The sequence below is a fragment of the Oncorhynchus tshawytscha genome, linkage group LG12 (assembly GCF_018296145.1).
Source record: "Oncorhynchus tshawytscha isolate Ot180627B linkage group LG12, Otsh_v2.0, whole genome shotgun sequence".
Taxonomy (NCBI): domain Eukaryota; kingdom Metazoa; phylum Chordata; class Actinopteri; order Salmoniformes; family Salmonidae; genus Oncorhynchus; species Oncorhynchus tshawytscha.
In genome coordinates, this window is record NC_056440.1 from 7,746,006 (window position 1) to 7,771,005 (window position 25,000).

Below are 25,000 nucleotides of genomic sequence, written 5' to 3' on the forward strand. Positions count from 1 at the left end.
AGGATATACTGTAGGATCTACTGTAGGATACACTGTAGGATATACTGTAGGATCTACTGTAGGATCTACTGTAGGATCTACTCTAGGATCTACTTTAGGATATACTGTAGGATCTACTGTAGGATACACTGTAGGATCTACTGTAGGATATACTGTAGGATCTACTGTAGGATATACTGTAGGTTCTACTGTAGGATATACTGTTGGTTACCCTGTAGGATATACTGTAGGATATACTGTAGGATCTACTGTAGGATATACTGGAGGATCTACTGTAGGATATACTGTAGGATCTACTGTAGGATCTACTGTAGGATACACTGTAGGATATACTGTAGGATCTACTGTAGGATGTACTGTAGGATCTACTGTAGGATATACTGTAGGATCTACTGTAGGATACACTGTAGGATATACTGTAGGATCTACTGTAGGATATACTGTAGGATATACTGGAGGATCTACTGTAGGATATACTGTAGGATATACTGGAGGATCTACTGTAGGATATACTGTAGGATATACTGGAGGATCTACTGTAGGATATACTGTAGGATACACTGTAGGATCTACTTTCTTTCTTTTAAGTATGCTCTCTCTAATTCTCTCTTTCTCTCTTTCTTTCTTTCTCTCAGAGGACCTGAGCCCTAGGATCACCTGGCCCTAGGACTACCTGGCCTGATGACTCCTTGCTGTCCCCAGTCCGCCTGGTCGTGTTGCTGCTCCAGTTTCAATTGTTCTGCCTGCGGCTATGGAACCCTGACCTGTTCACCGGACGTGCTACCTGTCCCAGACCTGCTGTTTTGACATCAGCAGATGTAAGAAGGGCTATATAAATACATTTGATTGATTGATTCAGCATCTAGATCATGTGTCAAAATCATTCCACGAAGGGACGAGTGGCTGCTGGTTTTCGCTCATCCCTTGTACTTGATTGATGAATTAAGGTCACTAATTAGTTAGGATATCACCTCACCTGGTTGTCTAAAGGTCAAAAACCCGCAGACACTCGGCCCTTCGTGGACTGAGTTTGACACCCCTGATCTAAAATGTTAATTATAATCCTTAGAATCATTCACATTTTCTGTTGCTGCAGGATTATGTTCCCGCTGTAGCAAACTGGCTCAAATTAAGACCCTTCATCTGTAGGCAGAAACTCTCTCTGGATGGGGAACCAAACCAGGAGGAGAAACACGACCTCTCTCTGGATGGTGAACCAAACCAGGAAGAGAAACAGAACCTCTGTCTGGATGGTGAACCAAACCAGGAAGAGAAACAGAACCTCTGTCTGGATGGTGAACCAAACCAGGAAGAGAAACAGAACCTCTGTCTGGATGGTGAACCAAACCAGGAAGAGAAACAGAACCTCTGTCTGGATGGTGAACCAAACCAGGAAGAGAAACAGAACCTCTGTCTGGATGGTGAACCAAACCAGGAAGAGAAACAGAACCTCTGTCTGGATGGTGAACCAAACCAGGAAGAGAAACAGAACCTCTGTCTGGATGGTGAACCAAACCAGGAAGAGAAACAGAACCTCTGTCTGGATGGTGAACCAAACCAGGAAGAGAAACAGAACCTCTGTCTGGATGGTGAACCAAACCAGGAAGAGAAACATAACCTCTGTCTGGATGGTGAACCAAACCAGGAAGAGAAACAGAACCTCTGTCTGGATGGTGAACCAAACCAGGAAGAGAAACATAACCTCTGTCTGGATGGTGAACCAAACCAGGAAGAGAAACATAACCTCTGTCTGGATGGTGAACCAAACCAGGAAGAGAAACATAACCTCTGTCTGGATGGTGAACCAAACCAGGAAGAGAAACATAACCTCTGTCTGGATGGTGAACCAAACCAGGAAGAGAAACATAACCTCTGTCTGGATGGTGAACCAAACCAGGAAGAGAAACATAACCTCTGTCTGGATGGTGAACCAAACCAGGAAGAGAAACATAACCTCTGTCTGGATGGTGAACCAAACCAGGAAGAGAAACATAACCTCTGTCTGGATGGTGAACCAAACCAGGAAGAGAAACATAACCTCTGTCTGGATGGTGAACCAAACCAGGAAGAGAAACATAACCTCTGTCTGGATGGTGAACCAAACCAGGAAGAGAAACATAACCTCTGTCTGGATGGTGAACCAAACCAGGAAGAGAAACAGAACCTCTGTCTGGATGGTGAACCAAACCAGGAAGAGAAACATAACCTCTGTCTGGATGGTGAACCAAACCAGGAAGAGAAACAGAACCTCTGTCTGGATGGTGAACCAAACCAGGAAGAGAAACATAACCTCTGTCTGGATGGTGAACCAAACCAGGAAGAGAAACATAACCTCTGTCTGGATGGTGAACCAAACCAGGAAGAGAAACAGAACCTCTGTCTGGATGGTGAACCAAACCAGGAAGAGAAACATAACCTCTGTCTGGATGGTGAACCAAACCAGGAAGAGAAACAGAACCTCTGTCTGGATGGTGAACCAAACCAGGAAGAGAAACATAACCTCTGTCTGGATGGTGAACCAAACCAGGAAGAGAAACATAACCTCTGTCTGGATGGTGAACCAAACCAGGAAGAGAAACAGAACCTCTCTCTGGATGGTGAACCAAACCAGGAGGTAAACAGAACCTCTCTCTGGATGGTGAACCAAACCAGGAAGAGAAACAGAACCTCTCTCTGGATGGTGAACCAAACCAGGAGGTAAACAGAACCTCTCTCTGGATGGTGAACCAAACCAGGAAGAGAAACAGAACCTCTCTCTGGATGGTGAACCAAACCAGGAGGTAAACAGAACCTCTCTCTGGATGGTGAACCAAACCAGGAAGAGAAACAGAACCTCTCTCTGGATGGTGAACCAAACCAGGAGGTAAACAGAACCTCTCTCTGGATGGTGAACCAAACCAGGAAGAGAAACAGAACCTCTCTCTGGATGGTGAACCAAACCAGGAAGAGAAACAGAACCTCTGTCTGGATGGTGAACCAAACCAGGAAGAGAAACATAACCTCTGTCTGGATGGTGAACCAAACCAGGAAGAGAAACAGAACCTCTGTCTGGATGGTGAACCAAACCAGGAAGAGAAACATAACCTCTGTCTGGATGGTGAACCAAACCAGGAAGAGAAACATAACCTCTGTCTGGATGGTGAACCAAACCAGGAAGAGAAACAGAACCTCTCTCTGGATGGTGAACCAAACCAGGAGGTAAACAGAACCTCTGTCTGGATGGTGAACCAAACCAGGAAGAGAAACAGAACCTCTCTCTGGATGGTGAACCAAACCAGGAGGTAAACAGAACCAGAGGTCACTTACTGGGGGTGTGTGCGAGCTTATTAAACTATGTGAATATTTATGTGTGACTATAAATCTTTGTATGTGAATGTGTTTAGTATTTTAAGGGGTAAGTCCTTGGCTGTGACCCCGTCCTCAGATTTCCAATTCACACACTTGTAAAAATATATATATATTTAACAAGGCAAGTCAGTTAAGAACAAATTCTTATTTTCAATGACGGTCTACCAGGGAACAGTGGGTTAATTGCCTTGTTCAGGGGCAGAATGACAGATTTTTACCTTGTCAGCTCGGGGATTCAATCTAGCAACCTTTTGGACACTGGACCAACGCTCTAACCACTAGGCTACCTGCCGCTCCTACACTCTAACCACTAGGCTACCTGCCGCCTCTACACTCTAACCACTAGGCTACCTGCCGCTCCTACACTCTAACCACTAGGCTACCTGCCGCTCCTACACTCTAACCACTAGGCTACCTGCCGCCTCTACACTCTAACCACTAGGCTACCTGCCGCTCCTACACTCTAACCACTAGGCTACCTGCCGCCTCTACACTCTAACCACTAGGCTACCTGCCGCTCCTACACTCTAACCACTAGGCTACCTGCCGCCTCTACACTCTAACCACTAGGCTACCTGCCGCCTCTACACTCTAACCACTAGGCTACCTGCCGCCTCCACACTCTAACCACTAGGCTACCTGCCGCCTCTACACTCTAACCACTAGGCTACCCGCCTCCCCATTGTGTAGTATGGAAATAGAACAGTTCTGAGAGGGAGTGACGGCAGGGCAGTAGTTGATTCTAGTACAGCCAGAGATTCATAAACCGGGTGTGAAGGAAGGAGAACTCTGGGGACCAAATGCAGACACGTTATCCAGACAGCTGCATGTGGAGCAGGACCCACTGACTCACTACATTGTTCTATTATCCAGACAGCTGCATGTGGAGCAGGACCCACTGACTCACTACATTGTTCTATTATCCAGATAGCTGCATGTGGAGCAGGACACACTGACTCACTACATTGTTCTATTATCCAGATAGCTGCATGTGGAGCAGGACACACTGACTCACTACATTGTTCTATTATCCAGATAGCTGCATGTGGAGCAGGACCCACTGACTCACTACATTGTTCTATTATCCAGACAGCTGCATGAGGAGCAGGACCCACTGACTCACTACATTGTTATATTATCTAGACAGCTGCATGAGGAGCAGGACCCACTGACTCACTACATCGTTCTATTATCCAGACAGCTGCGTGTGGAGCAGGACCCACTGACTCACTACATTGTTCTATTATCCAGACAGCTGCATGAGGAGCAGGACCCACTGACTCACTACATTGTTATATTATCTAGACAGCTGCATGTGGAGCAGGACCCACTGACTCACTACATTGTTATATTATCCAGATAGCTGCATGAGGAGCAGGACCCACTGACTCACTACATTGTTATATTATCCAGATAGCTGCATGAGGAGCAGGACCCACTGACTCACTACATTGTTCTATTATCTAGACAGCTGCATGTGGAGCAGGACCCACTGACTCACTACATTGTTATATTATCTAGACAGCTGCATGTGGAGCAGGACCCACTGACTCACTACATTGTTCTATTATCCAGACAGCTGCATGTGGAGCAGGACCCACTGACTCACTACATTGTTCTATTATCCAGACAGCTGCATGAGGAGCAGGACCCACTGACTCACTACATTGTTCTATTATCCAGATAGCTGCATGAGGAGCAGGACCCACTGACTCACTACATTGTTCTATTATCCAGATAGCTGCATGAGGAGCAGGACCCACTGACTCACTACATTGTTCTATTATCCAGACAGCTGCATGTGGAGCAGGACCCACTGACTCACTACATTGTTCTATTATCCAGACAGCTGCATGAGGAGCAGGACCCACTGACTCACTACATTGTTATATTATCTAGACAGCTGCATGTGGAGCAGGACCCACTGACTCACTACATTGTTCTATTATCCAGACAGCTGCATGTGGAGCAGGACCCACTGACTCACTACATTGTTATATTATCTAGACAGCTGCATGTGGAGCAGGACCCACTGACTCACTACATTGTTCTATTATCTAGACAGCTGCATGTGGAGCAGGACCCACTGACTCACTACATTGTTCTATTATCCAGACAGCTGCATGAGGAGCAGGACCCACTGACTCACTACATTGTTCTATTATCCAGACAGCTGCGTGTGGAGCAGGACCCACTGACTCACTACATTGCCTATTACCCAGACAGCTGCTGGTCACTCTGAACTGATTGGCACAGCTCATGAGGACTCATGAGGACTCCTGTTGACTGTAGTGGACTCTTATGACTAAAGACCCTTTTATTTGTACCTGTGAGGGTAAAAAGAGTAAAATGTCTCTTCTCAGCACTTACAGCCAATGTTCTACTCTGAGATGCTTTTGTGGATACAGGCCCAGGCCTCCACTCAAGCCGTTTTCCATCCAGCCAGCCTGCAGATATAAAGCTTTACTTACAAAGCCTCATCTAAGGAAATAATTGAAGCTGATGAAAAATGTATCACCACATTGGAGAAAAACAAGTTTCTATTTTGGGTTCTCATGGAGTGTGACAGTTGAACTAAGCTCATGAGGCATTTATAAGTTATATTCTTCAAGAATCAATGGATATACAGCACCAGCTGTATACGTTTGGATACACCTACTCATTCAAAGGTTTTTCTTTATTTTTACTATTTTCTACATTGTAGAATCATAGTGAAGACACAAAAACGATGTAAATAACACATATGGAATCATGTAGTAACCAAAAAAGTGTTAAACAAATCAAAATATATATTTTTTACTACTATCCCCAAGGTTTGGAAGGAGGCCCATGTACTCCCCCTTAACCTGACGATTATATCTACTATCCCCAAGGTTTGGAAGGAGGCCCATGTACTCCCCTTAACCTGATGATTATATCTACTATCCCCAAGGTTTGGAAGGAGGCCCATGTACTCTCCCTTAACCTGAAGATTATATCTACTATCCCCAAGGTTTGGAAGGAGGCCCATGTACTCCCCTTAACCTGACGATTATATCTACTATCCCCAAGGTTTGGAAGGAGGCCCATGTACTCTCCCTTAACCTGAAGATTATATCTACTATCCCCAAGGTTGGGAAGGGGGCCTATGTACTACCCCTAACCTGACGATTATATCTGGTACTACTATTCCCAAGGTTTGGAAGGAGGCCTATGTACTCTCCCTTCACAAAGGTGGTGACCCTTGTGACCTAAATAATTATAGGCCTATTTCTAAACTTTCTTGCCTAGCTAAAACATTAGAATCCTTGAATAATTCTCGGCTAGGAACTTTGAAATGTATTCTACATTTACATCAGTTGGGTTTTAGACCAGGTCATAAGTTTCTGCTGCATCTCTACTTGTTAATGATGTGCTTAACCGTATGGATAAAAGGCAACACTGTGCTGCTCATCTTCATTGACCTGTCAAAGGCTTCCAATACTGTTGATCACTCACTGCTAATTCAGAGCCTTGCCTCAATTGACCTAGACCAGGCTGTGTGTAAAACTGGTTTAAAAAGGACTTGAAAGATACAACTCTACTGAACACTACTGTATCTACTGATGGGGTTAAATCAGGTTTCCTGTATATTACGAAAGGTGTCCCGCAAGGGTCGACTCTGGGTCCTGTATTTTTTACTGTTTATGTTATTATATATTAACAATATTGAAAATCTGTAAAACAAATGTAATCTCGCACTTGTATGCCGATGATACTGTTGTGTATTCTATTGCCCCCACGGTTGACCAGGCTCTATATGAACTACAGTCTGCCTTCACTGTATTACAAAAACATTGAATTGACCTGAATATAGTACTGAATGCAGGTAAAACTAAGTATATGTTGTTCTCTCGGGAGGATAAAAAATAACTCTGATGATTTATGTAGTTTGGATGGTGTCCTTATTGATCGTGTCCCTGCTTACAAATAGCTGGGCATCTGGATAGATGAAAAGCTGTCTTTTAAAAAAGCATATTGATGAGTTAATTAAAAAGCTGAGAACAAAAAATGGGCTTCTTCTATAGAAATAGGTCAGGCCTCTCACTAAGTAGTAGAAGGAGAGGAGAAGAGGTGAGGGGAGAAGAGGGGATGAGGACAGGATGAGAGGAGAGGAGAAGAGGTGAGAGGAGAGGATGAGAGGAGTGGAGAAGAGGTGAGAGGAGAGGAGAAGAGGGGATGATGAGAGGAGAGGAGAAGAGGGGATAAGGAGAGGATGAGAGGAGATGAGAAGAGGGGATGATAGGAGAGGATGAGAGGAGAAGAGGGGAGGAGAGGAGAAGAGGAGAAGAGGGGAGGAGAGGAGGAGAGGAGAAGAGGGGAGGAGAGAATGAGAGGAGAAGAGGTGAGAGGTGAAGCGGGATGATGAGAGGATGAGAGGGGAGGGTGAGAGGAGAGGATGAGATGAGAGGGAGAAGAGGGAATGAGAGGAGAAGATGGGATGATGATGATATGATGAGGAGAGGAGAAGAGGGGATGAGAAGAGAATGAGAGGAGAAGAGGGGATGAGGAGAGGATGAGAGGAGAAGAGGGGAGGAGAAGAGGATGAGATGAGAAGAAAGGAGAGGAGAAGCGGGGATGAGGAGAGGATGAGATGAGAGGATGAGGAGAAGAGGGGAGAGGAGAAGAGGGGAGAAGAGAAGAGGGGAGAAGAGAAGAGGGGAGAGGAGAAGAGTAGATGAGGAGAGCAGAAGAGGAGATGAGGAGGGGAGAATGAGGTTCCTTGGCACAATGCCCCTTCAGGAACAAGTGGTCCATCCTCCCCCTTCCTTCCTCCTCCCCCTCCATCCTCTCCCCACTCTTGAGTTATGCCAGAGGCATCTGAGAGGGTACCCCTCCATGTGGGGCGTTGGGGGGGGGTCCGGGGGTCATGTCACCCTTACAAAAACTTTACACAAAAAAAAACACCCTCCCCTCCTCTCTCTCTCTATCTTTTTCTTCAGCACCCCACACCAACTCTAAACATCCGACCCAATTCTGACGCCCTCACTATGGCATGCGTGCCTGCTGCAAACCCCGTACCTCAGCCCCCATGAGTGGTCAGGCATGGCGTGGGCTCATGATGTAGGACTGATCTACTGGCGTGGTGAGGGACGGAGAGCAGCGCTACTGGGCCTTGTACCGTATGGATGCTGAGTGATTTATTCTGAATGTATCTTTGGCTAAAGACGAGTAAGTACAGTAAGAAAGTACATTTTGACAGACTGCCTAAATCTATGGTTCTGTACGGTTTGGAGATTACAGACCGACATTTCCGACCCATATTCCCCGACTTACAAGTCCTTCACACTCAGTCCTCCCCAGAGGATGCATGTTACTGGAGAAAGCACCAGCCTAAACCATTCTAATTGGCTCCTGAGAAGAGAGGAGCCCATTAGAGCCCTCTGTCTGCCTGCCAGAGGTCCAGTCTGGAGGTAGACTGGTAATTACTGGGAGAGGTCCAGTCTGGAGGTAGACTGGTAATTACTGGGAGAGGTCCAGTCTGGAGTTAGACTGGTAATTACTGGGAGAGTTTCAGTCTGGAGGTAGACTGGTAATTACTGGGAGAGGTCCAGTCTGTAGTTAGACTGGTAATTACTGGGAGAGTTCCAGTCTGGTAATTACTGGGATTGGTCCAGTCTGGTAATTACTGGGAGAGGTCCAGTCTGTAGTTAGACTGGTAATTACTGGGAGAGTTCCAGTCTGGAGTTAGACTGGTAATTACTGGGAGAGGTCCAGTCTGGAGTTAGACTGGTAATTACTGGGAGTGGTCCAGTCTGTAGTTAGACTGGTAATTACAGGGAGTGGTCCAGTCTGGTAATTACTGGGAGAGGTCCAGTCTGGAGGTAGACTGGTAATTACAGGGATTGGTCCAGTCTGGTAATTACTGGGAGTGGTCCAGTCTGGTAATTACTGGGAGAGGTCCAGTCTGGTAATTACTGGGAGTGGTCCAGTCTGGTAATTACTGGGAGTGGTCCAGTCTGGTAATTACTGGGAGTGGTCCAGGGACTGGGAGTTCCAGTCTGGTAATTACTGGGAGAGTTCCAGTCTGGTAATTACTGGAAGTGGTCCAGTCTGGTAATTACTGGGAGAGTTCCAGTCTGGTAATTACTGGGAGAGGTCCAGTCTGCAGTTAGACTGGTAATTACTCCCTCGTTCTCTCTCTCTCTCTCTCTCTCTCTCTCTCTCTCTCTCCATATCCTTCTCACCCTCTCTGTCTGCCCTTGACATACCTCTGTTTGTTAATGGATTAAGGTGTTTGGGGCAGTAGCCCTGTCATGATTAGCTTGTCTTCAGTGAGGCCATTTTTATTCATGGCACCGAGATGTCTTAGTGCCACCAGACACCTGTCTGTCTGTCTTCCAGCCTGCCTGTTTGTATGTCTGTCTGCCTGTCTGAGTGTCCATATGCCTGCATGCCTGCCTGCCTGTCTGTCTGTCTGTCTGTCTGTCTGTCTGTTTGAGTGTCTGTCTGTCTCATTGTCTGTCTGTCTGTCTTTCTGTCTGCCTGTCTATCTATCTGTATGTCTGATTGTCTGTCTGCCTACCTGTCTGTCTGTCTGTCTGTCTGTCTGTCTGTCTGTCTATCTATCTGTCTGTCTGTTGTCTGTCTGCCTACCTGTCTGTCTGTCTGTCTGTCTGTCTGTCTGTCTGTCTGTCTGTCTGTCTGTCTGTCTGTCTGTCTGTCTGTCTGTCTGTCTGTCTGTCTGTCTGTCTGTCTGTCTGTCTCTCTGTCTGTCTGTCTGTCTGGGTGTTTGGTGTTGTACTCTCACTGCCCTATTCCCATGCTTTACCAGTCTTGATGAATGGACTGAGAACTGCTGTTGTGTAAACCATTTCCATACACAATGGAGCAACTAAATCCAAACAACTGGCCAAGAAGGTTCCCATGGGAACCAGGTCGAGGGTCATTGACTTTGACCCTTTGTCCACAGTGACCATAACATTGCAGTGCAGTAGTGATGCTAAGATATATACCCCCCCACACACACACACACACACACACACACACACACACAGATACATATATAAGTACTCACGCAGGCACTGTGTGTGGTCCTTGTAGGACCCCGGCTCACAGGTGGCCACGCACTGCCTGTTGTTTAATAGCAAGGACCCCCACAGGAAGAGCATTCATAGTCTTTCTCACAGGTGGCACAGGACGATTGGCAGGCTGCAGGGAGAGAGAGGGGAGATGGGGAGGAGAGGGAGGAGGGGAGGGAGGGGGGAGGAGAGGGGAAGGAGAGGGAGGAGGGAAGGGAGGGAGAGGGGGAAGAGAAGGAGGAGGATAGGGGGAGAGGGGGGGAGAGGGAGGAGGGGAGGGAGGAGGGAGAGAGGGGGGAGGGGGGGGGAGGGAGGAGAGGGGGAGGGAGGGAGGGAGGGAGAGGGAGGAAGGAGGAGGAGGGAGGGGGGAGGGAGGAGGGAAGGGAGGGAGGGAGAGGGAGGAAGAGAAGAGGGGGAGAGGGGGAGAGGGAGGGAGGGGGAGGGAGGGGGAGGGAGGAGGAGAAGGGAGGGAGGAGAGGGGGGAGAGGAAGGGAGGGGAGGGGGAGAGGGGGGAGGGGAGGGAGGGGGAGGGAGGAGGAGAATGAGGAGGAGGGGGAGAGGAAGGAGGGGAGGGAGGAGATGGAGGAGGAGAGGGAGGAGGGGGGAGAGAGGAGGAGATGGAGGGGGGGAGAGGGGGAGGAGAGGAGAGGGGGAGGGAGGGGGAGGAGAGGGAAGAGAGGGGAAGGAGAGGGAGGAGGGAATGGGGAGGGAAGAGAGGGGAAGGGGATAGCCAGAGGAGAGAGAGAGAGAAATTCAATGATTCTCTTAAACACATCCCTCATAAATAGTCCATGTTCATTGATGTTGTACATGCCAAGGATCTCAACTAGAATCAGCCGTGGGACTATTTGTTCTTGACGGATGGTCGGGGGGTGGAACATAATTTCAAATCATTTGTTCTCTGCAAATTGACGCAAGATGCCAAAACAGATTTTGTATTTGACAAAAACATTACATTGGTACACAGTCAAATACAGTATGCCTCTCTAATTAATGAGTGGAAATACTTGGAAATAGATTTCCTAAAGTACAATCATGTTGAGCTGAACTCCTACTGATTTTACAGTCTTTAAATGTCCAAAAACATTATTGTTTTTCTTTATCAGAAAACGTTGCATGCGCCAGTATTTCATTACATTCAACCCCCCTTGAACTCTCATCAAATTTCAGCTGATTTACACAAAGCATCAACATCAACTGTGTTCTTCTTTTTCCCCCATGGATCATCTACAGTTGACTCAAGACATCAATGTGGAGGACAAACTCTTCTCAGCTGTTTCTAACACTAAAGGTTGGCTGTTAACCAAGTCGAAACCTAATTAGAACGTTCCCTAAAGTTGTTGGAACGTTCATGTTAGCTGGGATTCCATTATCATTCCAGAACATTCCGATCCTCGTGGCCAGAATTAGGCATTTGACAAGTGATGCCTTGATCCCCGGTCTGCCTGTAGTTGCATCCTAAGTGACTCCCTATGTCCTTTATCGTGCACTATTTCTTACCAGAGCCCGTGTGGATTAGGGTGCCGTTTGCGACGTGGTCTGTGTGTTGATGGGCAGGTAGAGCATGTCTACGGCCGGGAGGAAATATCCCCCTTCAGGCCGCCTGTGGATGTCTCAGACTGCCTCTGACTGTCATGGACTGACTCTGTCTTCTGTTAATGTTGACACACTGCTGTCATTGACTGAGGAGAGGAAACTACCTGTCTAAATGTGTGTGTGTGTGTGTGTGTGTTGCCCTAACGATGACATCACAAGCATGTCATACAGTACCGTACCTGCACACACTTTCCCGTTGGCATAGAAACCACGTGGACAGGTGGACACACAGCGTCCGTCCAGAAGCAGAGCGGTAGAGTCCTTACAGCTCTCACAGTGGTCAGGGGTCCCCGAGCAAGACAGGCAGTCCCTCTGGCACTGAACTGTAACAAACACAGGACAGATACGAATACACACACAAGTACACACACACACACACACACACACACACACACACACACACACACACACACACACACACACACACACACACACACACACACACACACACACACACACACACACACACACACACACACACACACACAATTTGGTTAAGTCAACTGAGGGAAAAAAAAGTTTGAATCCAAACCTGATCTATTTAACTAGATCAGGGATGGGCATGGTTTTATTTAACCAGGGGTGAACACATTAAGACCTAGGTCTCATTTGCAAAATGTTCTCTGGGAAAAACACAGAAAATAAAATGACGCACAAACACATTTATAAATGTGAAAATCCCTAGCCGTTCTCCTAAACTGACCCAGAGACAACAACACATCCAAATGAAACCTTACTTGGAGATTATTCCACATGACAGGGGCCTGGTAGGAAAAGGCAGAATTACCCAACTCTGTGGATACACGTGGAGTCTCCAGCATTAACCAACTCTGTGGATACACGTGGAGTCTCCAGCATTAACCAACTCTGTGGATACACGTGGAGTCTCCAGCATTAGCCAACTCTGTGGATACACGTGGAGTCTCCAGCATTAACCAACCCTGTCACCTATTGTTGTAATCCCAGTTTCTATATTTCAACAGTGATGTGTTAAGTCAATTGGTAGTGTATTGAGTAAGGCTTTATAAACAAAAACAGAATAATGAAGTGACCAACATGTTTTTTTAGAGAGGTCCAACCAACTCCATGATAAAGGATGCAGGAGAGAGGTCCAACCAACTCTATGATAAAGGATGCAGGAGAGAGGTCCAACCAACTCTATGATAAAGGATGCAGGAGAGAGGTCCAACCAACTCCATGATAAAGGATGCAGGAGAGAGGTCCAACCAACTCCATGATAAAGGATGCAGGAGAGAGGTCCAACCAACTCCATGATAAAGGATGCAGGAGAGAGGTCCAACCAACTCCATGATAAAGGATGCAGGAGAGAGGTCCAACCAACTCCATGATAAAGGATGCAGGAGAGAGGTCCAACCAACTCCATGATAAAGGATGCATGAGAGAGGTCCAACCAACTCCATGATAAAGGATGCAGGAGAGAGGTCCAACCAACTCCATGATAAAGGATGCAGGAGAGAGGTCCAACCAACTCTATGATAAAGGATGCAGGAGAGAGGTTCAACCAACTCCATGATAAAGGATGCAGGAGAGAGGTCCAACCAACTCTATGATAAAGGATGCAGGAGAGAGGTCCAACCAAGATAAAGGATGCAGGAGAGAGGTTCAACCAAGATAAAGGATGCAGGAGAGAGGTCCAACCAAGATAAAGGATGCAGGAGAGAGGTCCAACCAACTCTATGATAAAGGATGCAGGAGAGAGGTTCAACCAACTCCATGATAAAGGATGCAGGAGAGAGGTCCAACCAACTCCATGATAAAGTATGCAGGAGAGAGGTTCAACCAACTCCATGATAAAGGATGCAGGAGAGAGGTTCAACCAACTCTATGATAAAGGATGCAGGAGAGAGGTCCAACCAACTCTATGATAAAGGATGCAGGAGAGAGGTTCAACCAACTCCATGATAAAGGATGCAGGAGAGAGGTCCAACCAACTCCATGATAAAGGATGCAGGAGAGAGGTTCAACCAACTCCATGATAAAGGATGCAGGAGAGAGGTCCAACCAACTCCATGATAAAGGATGCAGGAGAGAGGTTCAACCAACTCCATGATAAAGGATGCAGGAGAGAGGTTCAACCAACTCCATGATAAAGGATGCAGGAGGGAGGTTCAACCAACTCCATGATAAAGGATGCAGGAGAGAGGTTCAACCAACTCCATGATAAAGGATGCAGGAGAGAGGTCCAACCAACTCCATGATAAAGGATGCAGGAGAGAGGTTCAACCAACTCCATGATAAAGGATGCAGGAGAGAGGTTCAACCAACTCCATGATAAAGGATGCAGGAGAGAGGTTCAACCAACTCCATGATAAAGGATGCAGGAGAGAGGTTCAACCAACTCCATGATAAAGGATGCAGGAGAGAGGTTCAACCAACTCCATGATAAAGGATGCAGGAGAGAGGTTCAACCAACTCCATGATAAAGGATGCAGGAGAGAGGTTCAACCAACTCCATGATAAAGGATGCAGGAGAGAGGTTCAACCAAGATAAAGGATGCAGGAGAGAGGTCCAACCAAGATAAAGGATGCAGGGGAGAGGTCCAACCAACTCCATGATAAATGATGCAGAGGAGAGGTCCAACCAAGATAAAGGATGCAGAGGAGAGGTCCAACCAAGATAAAGGATGCAGGGGAGGGATCCAACCAAGATAAAGGATGCAGAGGAGAGGTCCAACCAAGATAAAGGATGCAGGGGAGAGGTCCAACCAAGATAAAGAATGCAGAGGAGAGGTCCAACCAAGATAAAGGATGCAGAGGAGAGGTCCAACCAACTCCAAGATAAAGAATGCAGAGGAGAGGTCCAACCAAGATAAAGGATGCAGGGGAGAGGTCCAACCAAGATAAAGGATGCAGAGGAGAGGTCCAACCAAGATAAAGGATGCAGAGGAGAGTTCCAACCAAGATAAAGGATGCAGGGGAGAGGTCCAACCAAGATAAAGGATGCAGAGGAGAGGTCCAACCAAGATAAAGGATGCAGGGGAGAGGTCCAACCAACTCCATGATAAAGGATGCAGAGGAGAGGTCCAACCAAGATAAAGGATGCAGGGGAGAGGTCCAACCAACTCCATGATAAAGGATGCAACACTGTCAGATGTTATAAAAACTAAGTGCGCTGTGATAAATTGTGTCCAAGGGCTTCTGAACACTGGCAGCTACATTCATGTGTATAATATCACCATAATCTATAACAGGAATACATGTAGACTGAATGATCTGTTCTCTACTATTTAATGAAAGGCCCTATTCCTATAGAAGAAGACCAACTGAATTCTTAATTTATTGACTAACTCGTCAACATGTTTTTTAAAAGATAGCTTTTCGGCAGTCCAGATGCCCAGATATTTATTGACGGGGGACACGATCAATGGGGGCACCATCTAACGTACTAATTCACAAATCATCAGTTACATTATTGAAGATTAATTGGAAAATAACATGTACTTGGTTTTCCCAGCAGTTACTACCAAGTTCAGGTGACCCAAGGCTTTCTGCAGTAGTAAAAGCAGACTGAAGAGTCAACAGAGCCTGAGCTGACGTAGGTGGCAGTAGAGTATACAACAGTGTCATCTGTGCACAGATGAAAGTTACAGTTTTGTACAGATAGACCAACGCTGTCAATATAAATAGTGAAAAGAACTGGACCAAGAATCGAACCCTGTGGGACACCTTTTGTTATGTCTAGAAATCCTGATTTAACACCATTAGTAAGTACACAATGTGTTCTGTCTTTTAAATCATTCTCAAACCAGCTACAAGCAGCCCGATGTCCAGCTACAAGCAGCCCGATCTAAGCCAATGGTAGAGTGTTTCTGAATAAGTAAAGTGTTAAACACAGTTTCGAAGGCCTTGGACAGGTCAATGAAGAGAGCAGCACAGTGTTTCTTCATATCTAAACAATTTATGACATAATTTAAAACCATAGAAGTATCAGAGATGGTACTATGACCTGGCCTGAAGTCTGACTGGTTTATATTCAGACGATATGTAGCAGTTAAAAGGGATCTAAGCTGAGTATTAATCAATAATTCCAGGATTGTTGCTCGGCAAGAGAGTTTGGAAATGGGCCGATAATTATTTAGATCACTCGGGTCGCCACCTTTATGTTGAGGAAGCACATGGGCCGCCTTCCAAACTCTAGGAATACCACTCAGTATAAATGTTAAGTTAAAAATATGTGTTAATGCTTCAGCAATCAATGGAGCAGAAAGCTGTAAAAAGAAGGGAACAAGCATATCAGCCCCTGTAGATTATTTAACATCGATCGTAAGTAGTTGTTCAAATACATCAGAAGTAGACAGCTGCTCCAGAGAGTACAAGGATTCACTGGGGGTTGTCTGGTCCTCTCCCAGGACTAGCGGCTGGGAGAGGGACGAGCAGTTTACTGACTGACCCGGGTCTATTAAACCAAGATTTATTTCAAACAAAAAACCAGCGGACATACAATGTTGATTAAAAGCAATGACCTGTCAATTTTTTTTCAATAATGATGTCAGAGTTCAGTATAACTTGCTGGGGTAGGGAAGGAGAGGAACTTCCAGGCTTTAGTGGATTAACAGTTTTCCAAAATGTAGATGGATCACCAGCAGAGTCAGCGATAGAACTTAGGAAGTAGCTTGATTCAGCCTTTTCTTACTAAGGAAGTGCATTTATTTCTCAGTTGCCTGGAAACCTGCCAGTCCACAACAACATCAGTTACACGCGCGTGTGTCCGTGTGCGCCATCGTGCCCAAATTGATTTTGTCCCCCCCAACACCAAACGCGATCACGATACGCAGGTTGAAATATCAAAACAAACTCTGAACTAATTATATTAATTTGGGGACAGGTCGGTCAAAAAAGCATTAAACATTTATGGCAATTTAACTAGATAGCTTGCTGTTGCTAGCTAATTTGTCCTATTTAGCTAGCTTGCTGTTACTAGCTAATTTGTCCTGGGATATAAACATTGGGTTGTTATTTTACCTGAAATGCACAAGGTCCTCTGCTCTGACAATTAATCCACACATAAAATGGTCAATCAAGTTCGTTTCTAGTCATCTCTCCTCCTACCAGGCTTTTTTCTTCTTTGGACTTTATATGGCGATTGGCAACTAACTTTCATAATAAGGTGAACTACCACGACCGACCACAGTTCATCTTTCAATCACCCACGTGATAGAAGAAAATAGAAACAACTTCTATCTTAACGCCTGGCAATGCGGACGCTCGGTGGCACGCACGAGCAGCGTGGGTGCAATGATTGAATAACATGTATGTGTTAAATGTATTTTGCAAAAAGCTCAGGCACGCGACGCGTCCGGTTTGGGCAGCGTGTTAGGCTAGCTTTGGCCCAAGCATGATTTCTTGTCCTGAAGATATCTGTAGAAAAGGAGTATGTTTATCTGCCAGTGATATAAAAATAGATGGGAAATGTTCTCTGCTCCGTGGGAACATGTGTAGAATTGCAGGAAATTAACTGAACAATAATTTTTTCTCTCTGATGTCAAAAGGGGGGCTGCTAAAAAATGTTTGCTAGCAAGGGATGGGTGGGACGGGTGGGATGGGTGGGATCGGTGGGGGACGGGTGGGACGGGTGGGATGGGTGGGATGGGTGGGACGGGGGGATGGGTGGGGACGGGTGGGATGGGTGGAACGGGTGGGATGGGTGGGGGACGGGTGGAACGGGTGGGATGGGTGGGGGACGGGTGGGATGGGTGGAACGGGTGGGATGGGTGGGGGACGGCACCAAAAATGTCACAAAAATGTACCAACACTACCAACACTGTCTGCTGTGGCCTTTTGAATCCAAACCTTGTCTATTCAACTAGATCAGGGATGGGCAACAGGTGGGCCCTCTTGAAGATCCATGGATTTTTAATTTTTTAATTTGTTTTTAATTTAACCAGGGAAAAACACAAATGTCACCTAGGGCCAGCTCCGACTGCATGCAGGGGGGGTTTGGATGTGAGACTTGCGAGCTTCTGCGGCCCCAAATTATGAGTTCAGATTGTTTGTGGTCCCCACCCCCATCAAAGTTGCCCGTCCCTGAACTACACGACCATATGGGTCATTAATTTCATCATACATTAATGGAGATATGAACCACTGCTACTATGATTAAAATATGGGGATTTATGCAAGGTTTAAGTCGTTAGCTTCCAGGCTAAATCACGACCCAGGAGAAAAATGGCACAGGCTTCAAAGGACATAGACTACTATTGGATAGCTCTGTAAGGACATAGACTTCTATTGGATAGCTCTGTAAGGACATAGTCTACTATTGGATAGCTCTGTAAGGACATAGACTTCTATTGGATAGCTCTGTAAGGACATAGTCTACTATTGGATAGCTCTGTAAGGACATAGTCTACTATTGGATAGCTCTGTAAGGACATAGTCTACTATTGGATAGCTCTGTAAGGACATAGTCTACTATTGGATAGCTCTGTAAGGACATAGTCTACTATTGGATAGCTTAGTCTGTCTGTCTGTCTGTCTGTCTGTCTGTCTGTCTGTCTGTCTGTCTGTCTGTCTGTCTGTCTGTCTGTCTGTCTGTCTGTCTGTCTGTCTGTCTGTCTGTCTGTCTGTCTGTCTGTCTGTCTGTCTCTACATATGGACAGTACCAAAACAAATGCTGTAATGATTCTGTCTCTTCGCAGCAAACTCTGCCGAGCAGGATGGATGTATCCCCCATATACAGTTTATAACATTAAATTGGTTGAAATAATATTGTATAATCATTTAAATGGAAAAACTCTTAAGTTTTGTGTATCATGGAATCGGTACATGGAAAATCTCTTCCCAACTATCTAAACTCTAAAAGAACTGTCCCTTTTTCAGGACCCTGTCTTTCAAAGATAATTCATAAAAATCCAAATAACTTCACAGATCTTCATTGTAAAGGGTTTTAACACTGTTTCCCATGATTGTTCAATGAACCATAAACAATTAATGAACATGCACCTGTGGAACGGTCGTTAAGACACTAACAGCTTACAGATATGATAATGATTATTATTATTACTGTGGAACGGTCGTTAAGACACTAACAGATTACAGATATGATAATGATTATTATTATTACTGTGGAACGGTCGTTAAGACACTAACAGATTACAGATATGATAATGATTATTATTATTACTGTGGAATAATGATTATTATTATTCGTTAAGACACTAACAGATTACAGATATGATAATGATTATTATTATTACTGTGGAACGGTCGTTAAGACACTAACAGATTACAGATATGATAATGATTATTATTATTACTGTGGAACGGTCGTTAAGACACTAACAGATTACAGATATGATAATGATTATTATTATTACTGTGGAACGGTCGTTAAGACACTAACAGATTACAGATATGATAATGATTATTATTATTACTGTGGAACGGTCGTTAAGACACTAACAGATTACAGATATGATAATGATTATTATTATTACTGTGGAACGGTCGTTAAGACACTAACAGATTACAGATATGATAATGATTATTATTATTACTGTGGAACGGATGTTAAGACACTAACAGATTACAGATATAATAATGATTATTATTATTACTGTGGAACGGTCGTTAAGACACTAACAGATTACAGATATGATAATGATTATTATTATTACTGTGGAACGGTCGTTAAGACACTAACAGATTACAGATATGATAATGATTATTATTATTACTGTGGAACGGTCGTTAAGACACTAACAGATTACAGATATGATAATGATTATTATTATTACTGTGGAACGGTCGTTAAGACACTACAGACCTGCATTACTTCCATTTTTTGCTGCAATTCGTTGGTTGTAATTTTTGGGTAGAGCAGACATCTGGTTGTAATTTTTGGGTAGAGCAGACATCTGTATGTATCTGGGTAAGCTGTATGTGTGACATAACTCCACAAGTCCTATTTACCATATAATTTACAAACATTATACTGTTTAAAAAAAAATATCCCCAAAAATATATATAATAATAAAAGTAGTTGTTAGGTGTATGTAGGGCCATTAGTAAATAGGTCAACTGGGATATGACTAAAGAATTAAGTAAGGGTGATTTTTCCAAATAGACAGGTCTTGTTCTTTCCATGGTAACTAACTATAATCATTTCAGCTCTCTTCCATCTCTCTCTCTCTCTCTCTGCCTTTCACTCTCCCACTCTCTCCCATCTCTTCCTCGCTCTCTCTCAATTCAATTCAATTCAAGGGGCTTTATTGACATGGGAAACATATGTTAACATTGCCAAAGCAAGTGAAATAGATAATAAACAAAAGTGAAATAAACAATAAAATGAACAGTAAACATTACACTCACAGAAGTTCCAAGAGAATAAATACATTACAAATGTCATATTATGTATATATACAGTGTTGTAACAATGTACAAATGGTTAAAGTACAAAAGGGAAAATAAATAAACAAAAATATGTGTTGTATTTACAATGGTGTTTGTTCTTCACTGGTTGCCCTTTTCTCGTGGTAACAGGTCACATCTTGCTGCTGTGATGGAACACTGTGGAATTTCACCCAGTAGATATGGGAGTTTATCAAAATTGGGTTTGTTTTCAAATTATTTATGGATCTGTGCAATCTGAGGGAAATATGTGTCTCTAATATGGTCATACATGGTGCAGGAGGTTTAGGAAGTGCAGCTCAGTTTCCACCTCATTTTGTGGGCAGTGAGCACATGGCCTGTCTTCTCTTGAGAGCCATGTCTGCCTATGGCGGCCTTTCTCAATAGTCTGTAAATAGTCAAAGCTTTCCTTAAGTTTGGGTCAGTCACAGTGGTCAGGTATTCTACCACTATCTGTGTAGGGCCAGTTACAGTGGTCAGGTATTCTGCCACTGTGTACTCTCTGTTTAGGGTCAGTCACAGTGGTCAGGTATTCTGCCACTGTGTACTCTCTGTTTAGGGCCAGTCACAGTGGTCAGGTATTCTACCACTGTGTACTCTCTGTTTAGGGCCAGTCACAGTGGTCAGGTATTCTGCCACTGTGTACTCTCTGTTTAGGGCCAGTCACAGTGGTCAGGTATTCTACCACTGTGTACTCTCTGTTTAGGGCCAGTCACAGTGGTCAGGTATTCTGCCACTGTGTACTATCTGTTTAGGGCCAGTCACAGTGGTCAGGTATTCTGCCACTGTGTACTCTCTGTTTATGGTCAGTCACAGTGGTCAGGTATTCTACCACTGTGTACTCTCTGTTTAGGGTCAGTCACAGTGGTCAGGTATTCTGCCACTGTGTACTCTCTGTTTAGGGTCAGTCACAGTGGTCAGGTATTCTACCACTGTGTACTCTCTGTTTAGGGTCAGTCACAGTGGTCAGGTATTCTGCCACTGTGTACTCTCTGTTTAGGGTCAGTCACAGTGGTCAGGTATTCTACCACTGTGTACTCTCTGTTTAGGGTCAGTCACAGTGGTCAGGTATTCTGCCACTGTGTACTCTCTGTTTAGGGTCAGTCACAGTGGTCAGGTATTCTGCCACTGTGTACTCTCTGTTTAGGGTCAGTCACAGTGGTCAGGTATTCTGCCACTGTGTACTCTCTGTTTAGGGTCAGTCACAGTGGTCAGGTATTCTACCACTGTGTACTCTCTGTTTAGGGCCAGTCACAGTGGTCAGGTATTCTACCACTGTGTACTCTCTGTTTAGGGCCAGTCACAGTGGTCAGGTATTCTACCACTGTGTACTATCTGTTTAGGGTCAGTCACAGTGGTCAGGTATTCTACCACTGTGTACTCTCTGTTTAGGGCCAGTCACAGTGGTCAGGTATTCTACCACTGTGTACTCTCTGTTTAGGGCCAGTCACAGTGGTCAGGTATTCTGCCACTGTGTACTCTCTGTTTAGGGTCAGTCACAGTGGTCAGGTATTCTGCCACTGTGTACTCTCTGTTTAGGGTCAGTCACAGTGGTCAGGTATTCTGCCACTGTGTACTCTCTGTTTAGGGTCAGTCACAGTGGTCAGGTATTCTGCCACTGTGTACTCTCTGTTTAGGGTCAGTCACAGTGGACAGGTATTCTGCCACTGTGTACTCTCTGTTTAGGGTCAGTCACAGTGGTCAGGTATTCTGCCACTGTGTACTCTCTGTTTAGGGTCAGTCACAGTGGTCAGGTATTCTGCCACTGTGTACTCTCTGTTTAGGGTCAGTCACAGTGGACAGGTATTCTGCCACTGTGTACTCTCTGTTTAGGGTCAGTCACAGTGGTCAGGTATTCTGCCACTGTGTACTCTCTGTTTAGGGTCAGTCACAGTGGTCAGGTATTCTGCCACTGTGTACTCTCTGTTTAGGGTCAGTCACAGTGGTCAGGAAACATTCTGCCACTGTGTACTATCTGTTTAGGGCCAAATAGCATTCTAGTTTGCGCTACAAATTTTTTTGTTAATTCTTTCCAATGTGTTAAGTAAATATCTTTTTGTTTTCTCATGATTTGGTTGGGTCTAACTGTGTTGCTGATCTGGGGCTCTGTGGGAAATGTTTGTGTTTGTGAACAGAGCCCCAGGACCAGCTTGCTTAGGTTCATCTCTCTGTATGTGATGGCTTTGTTATGGAAGGTTTGGGAATCGCTAGGTGGTTGTGGAATTTAACGTCTCTTTTCTGGATTTTGATAATTAGTGGGTATCGGCCTAATTCTCTCTCTCTCTTCCTCTCTGTCTCTCTTTTTTCCATCTCTCTCTCATCTCTTCCTCTATAGCTCTCTCTATCTCTCTCTATCTCTCTCTATCTCTCTCTCATCTCTTCCTCTATAGCTCTCTCTATCTCTCTCTATCTCTCTCTATCTCTCTCTATAGCTCTCTCTATCTCTCTCTATCTCTCTCTATCTCTCTGTATGTGATCTTTCTCTCTCTTCCTCTATAGCTCTCTCTATCTCTCTCTATCTCTCTCTATCTCTCTCTCATCTCTTCCTCTATAGCTCTCTCTATCTCTCTCTATCTCTCTCTATCTCTCTCTCATCTCTTCCTCTATAGCTCTCTCTATCTCTCTCTATCTCTCTCTATCTCTCTCTATAGCTCTCTCTATCTCTCTCTATCTCTCTCTATCTCTCTCTGTGTCTGTCCTTTCCTTTCCTCTCCCTGCTGTTCTCTTCTTCTCTCTCTCACTCTCTCTTTCCGCCCTCTCTTTCTCATTCTCCATCTCCTCTTCTTTCTCACCCGAGTATATGCATAGCCCCTTCATAATAATTAATGGAAGAGTTAAGAAAAAGCAAATGAGGCTTTATAAATGTTCACGGAAAGAAGACCTTAACCTCAGCAACGCTGTCTGAAAACAAAGGAGAGAAATTCCAGCGAGAGCCAGAGGGGAGAAGACTGTTGGATGAGACAAGAGTAGCGCTGGGTTAGACAGAGCTGCTGCTAAAATCAACGGGACGTCTTTACAGGGAGAGCGGGATGAGGGGCTTCATGCTTAACCCTCCAAATGGCAGCTTTGTTTAGCCACATATCACTCACTCTCAAACATCAGTCATGGAGCCTGGTGTTGTCATGACAACTACAATCCTTTTACTATGAAAACCAGGGGAAAATGCAGTATTCTACTGCAGGGTTCCCCAACTGACGGTCTGCGGGCTGAAATTGGCCCGCGGTTGGTTTTATTTGGCCCCTCCCCCACCAAGTTTTCTTTTTTGTCTTCTTCATTAAAATACTTTTCATTGTTGGACATAAAAGACTGTAAAAACACCAGGAAATCAGCTCCAAGTGATTTTAATTTAATAAATCTGTTCCCATGTATTCCCAAGCTTTAGAGACAAGACACGTGATCTTACACAAATGTAAGCAAGGTTTGAAATGATAATGTTTTAGTCAGACATTATATCTGTTTGGGCTTCTTGCGGTCAATTTGTCGTCTATAAATGATGTGTAGCTACGTTTCGTCCCCCCCGACCATCCGCTCAACAAAATATATCATCCCGCAGCTGAATCTAGAATGATGAACCCTGTTCTACTGTATAAACTCAATCCATTATTAATATATCATAATATAACAGACCTATTCAACAAGTAATATAACAGACCTATTCAACAAGTGTGTGTGTGTGTGTGTGTGTGTGTGTGTGTGTGTGTGTGTGTGTGTGTGTGTGTGTGTGTGTGTGTGTGTGTGTGTGTGTGTGTGTGTGCCACTCTTACCCTGTTTACACTCTGGGCAGCACTGTCCCTGGCGAGGCACAGCCAGCATCCCCAGGGGACAGGTGAGACAGGACGCCAGGAAGCAGGTCACCCTGCCCTCACGACACTCACACTCCCTGCATGGGCCCTCACTCCACCTCTCCAGGTTCTAGAGGGGGAGGGGTGAGAGACAGGGGGAGGGGGGGAGGGGGGGGTGAGAGACAGGGGGAGGGGTGAGAGACAGGGGGAGGGGGGGGCAGGGGGAGGGGAGAGGGGAGAGACAGGGGGGGGAGGGGTGAGAGACAGGGGGGGGGAGAGACAGGGGGAGAGAGACAGGGGGGGGTGAGAGACAGGGGGAGGGGGTGAGAGACGGGGAGGGGGAGAGACAGGGGGAGATGGAGAAAGATCCAGGGGGTGATTAAGAGAGACCGACGGGAGATGGAGAAAGAGTGATTAAAGAGAGACAAGACAGAAAGAGAAAGACAGAGACAGAGACAAGCAGACAAAGATTGCCATGATGTAGAGATGATCAACTGAAACTATAGGAACTTTGTGTAGATTTCAGGGATTACACTAAGTGATTATGGTGAACCAAATCAAGCCTCTTTACTCACCGCCAGTCGCCTCTGTTCCTTCCCAGAGGACTGATGTGGGTAGACACAAGAGGTCTTCATGGACTGACACTCGGGGCAACACTTCCCTGATAGGTGGACCAGCTCTGATCCCTGTCAAAAACAAAAGGGAAATGGGTGCTCGCTCCATCTTTCTATCTTACCTCTCCCCTTCTCTGTTTCCTGTCTCTCTCCCCCTTCTCTTCTCTTTCCTCTCCTTTCCCCCTCTCTTTCCTCTCTCTCCCCCTTCTCTTCTCTTCTCTTTCCTCTCCTTTCCCCCTCCTTTCCCCCC

General features: G+C 45.3%; 1 protein-coding gene across 1 annotated transcript in view; it reads right to left on the reverse strand.

Annotated features, from left to right (window-relative positions):
* The window catches only part of LOC112240057 (extracellular matrix organizing protein FRAS1), a 338,168-nt gene that overhangs the window by 162,255 nt on the left and 150,913 nt on the right, over positions 1–25,000 (reverse strand). Inside the window, 5 exon segments of the mRNA XM_042331265.1 lie at positions 10,385–10,459; positions 10,462–10,518; positions 12,164–12,307; positions 24,119–24,266; positions 24,712–24,822. Of these exon segments, the coding sequence (XP_042187199.1) occupies positions 10,385–10,459; positions 10,462–10,518; positions 12,164–12,307; positions 24,119–24,266; positions 24,712–24,822 (535 nt within the window).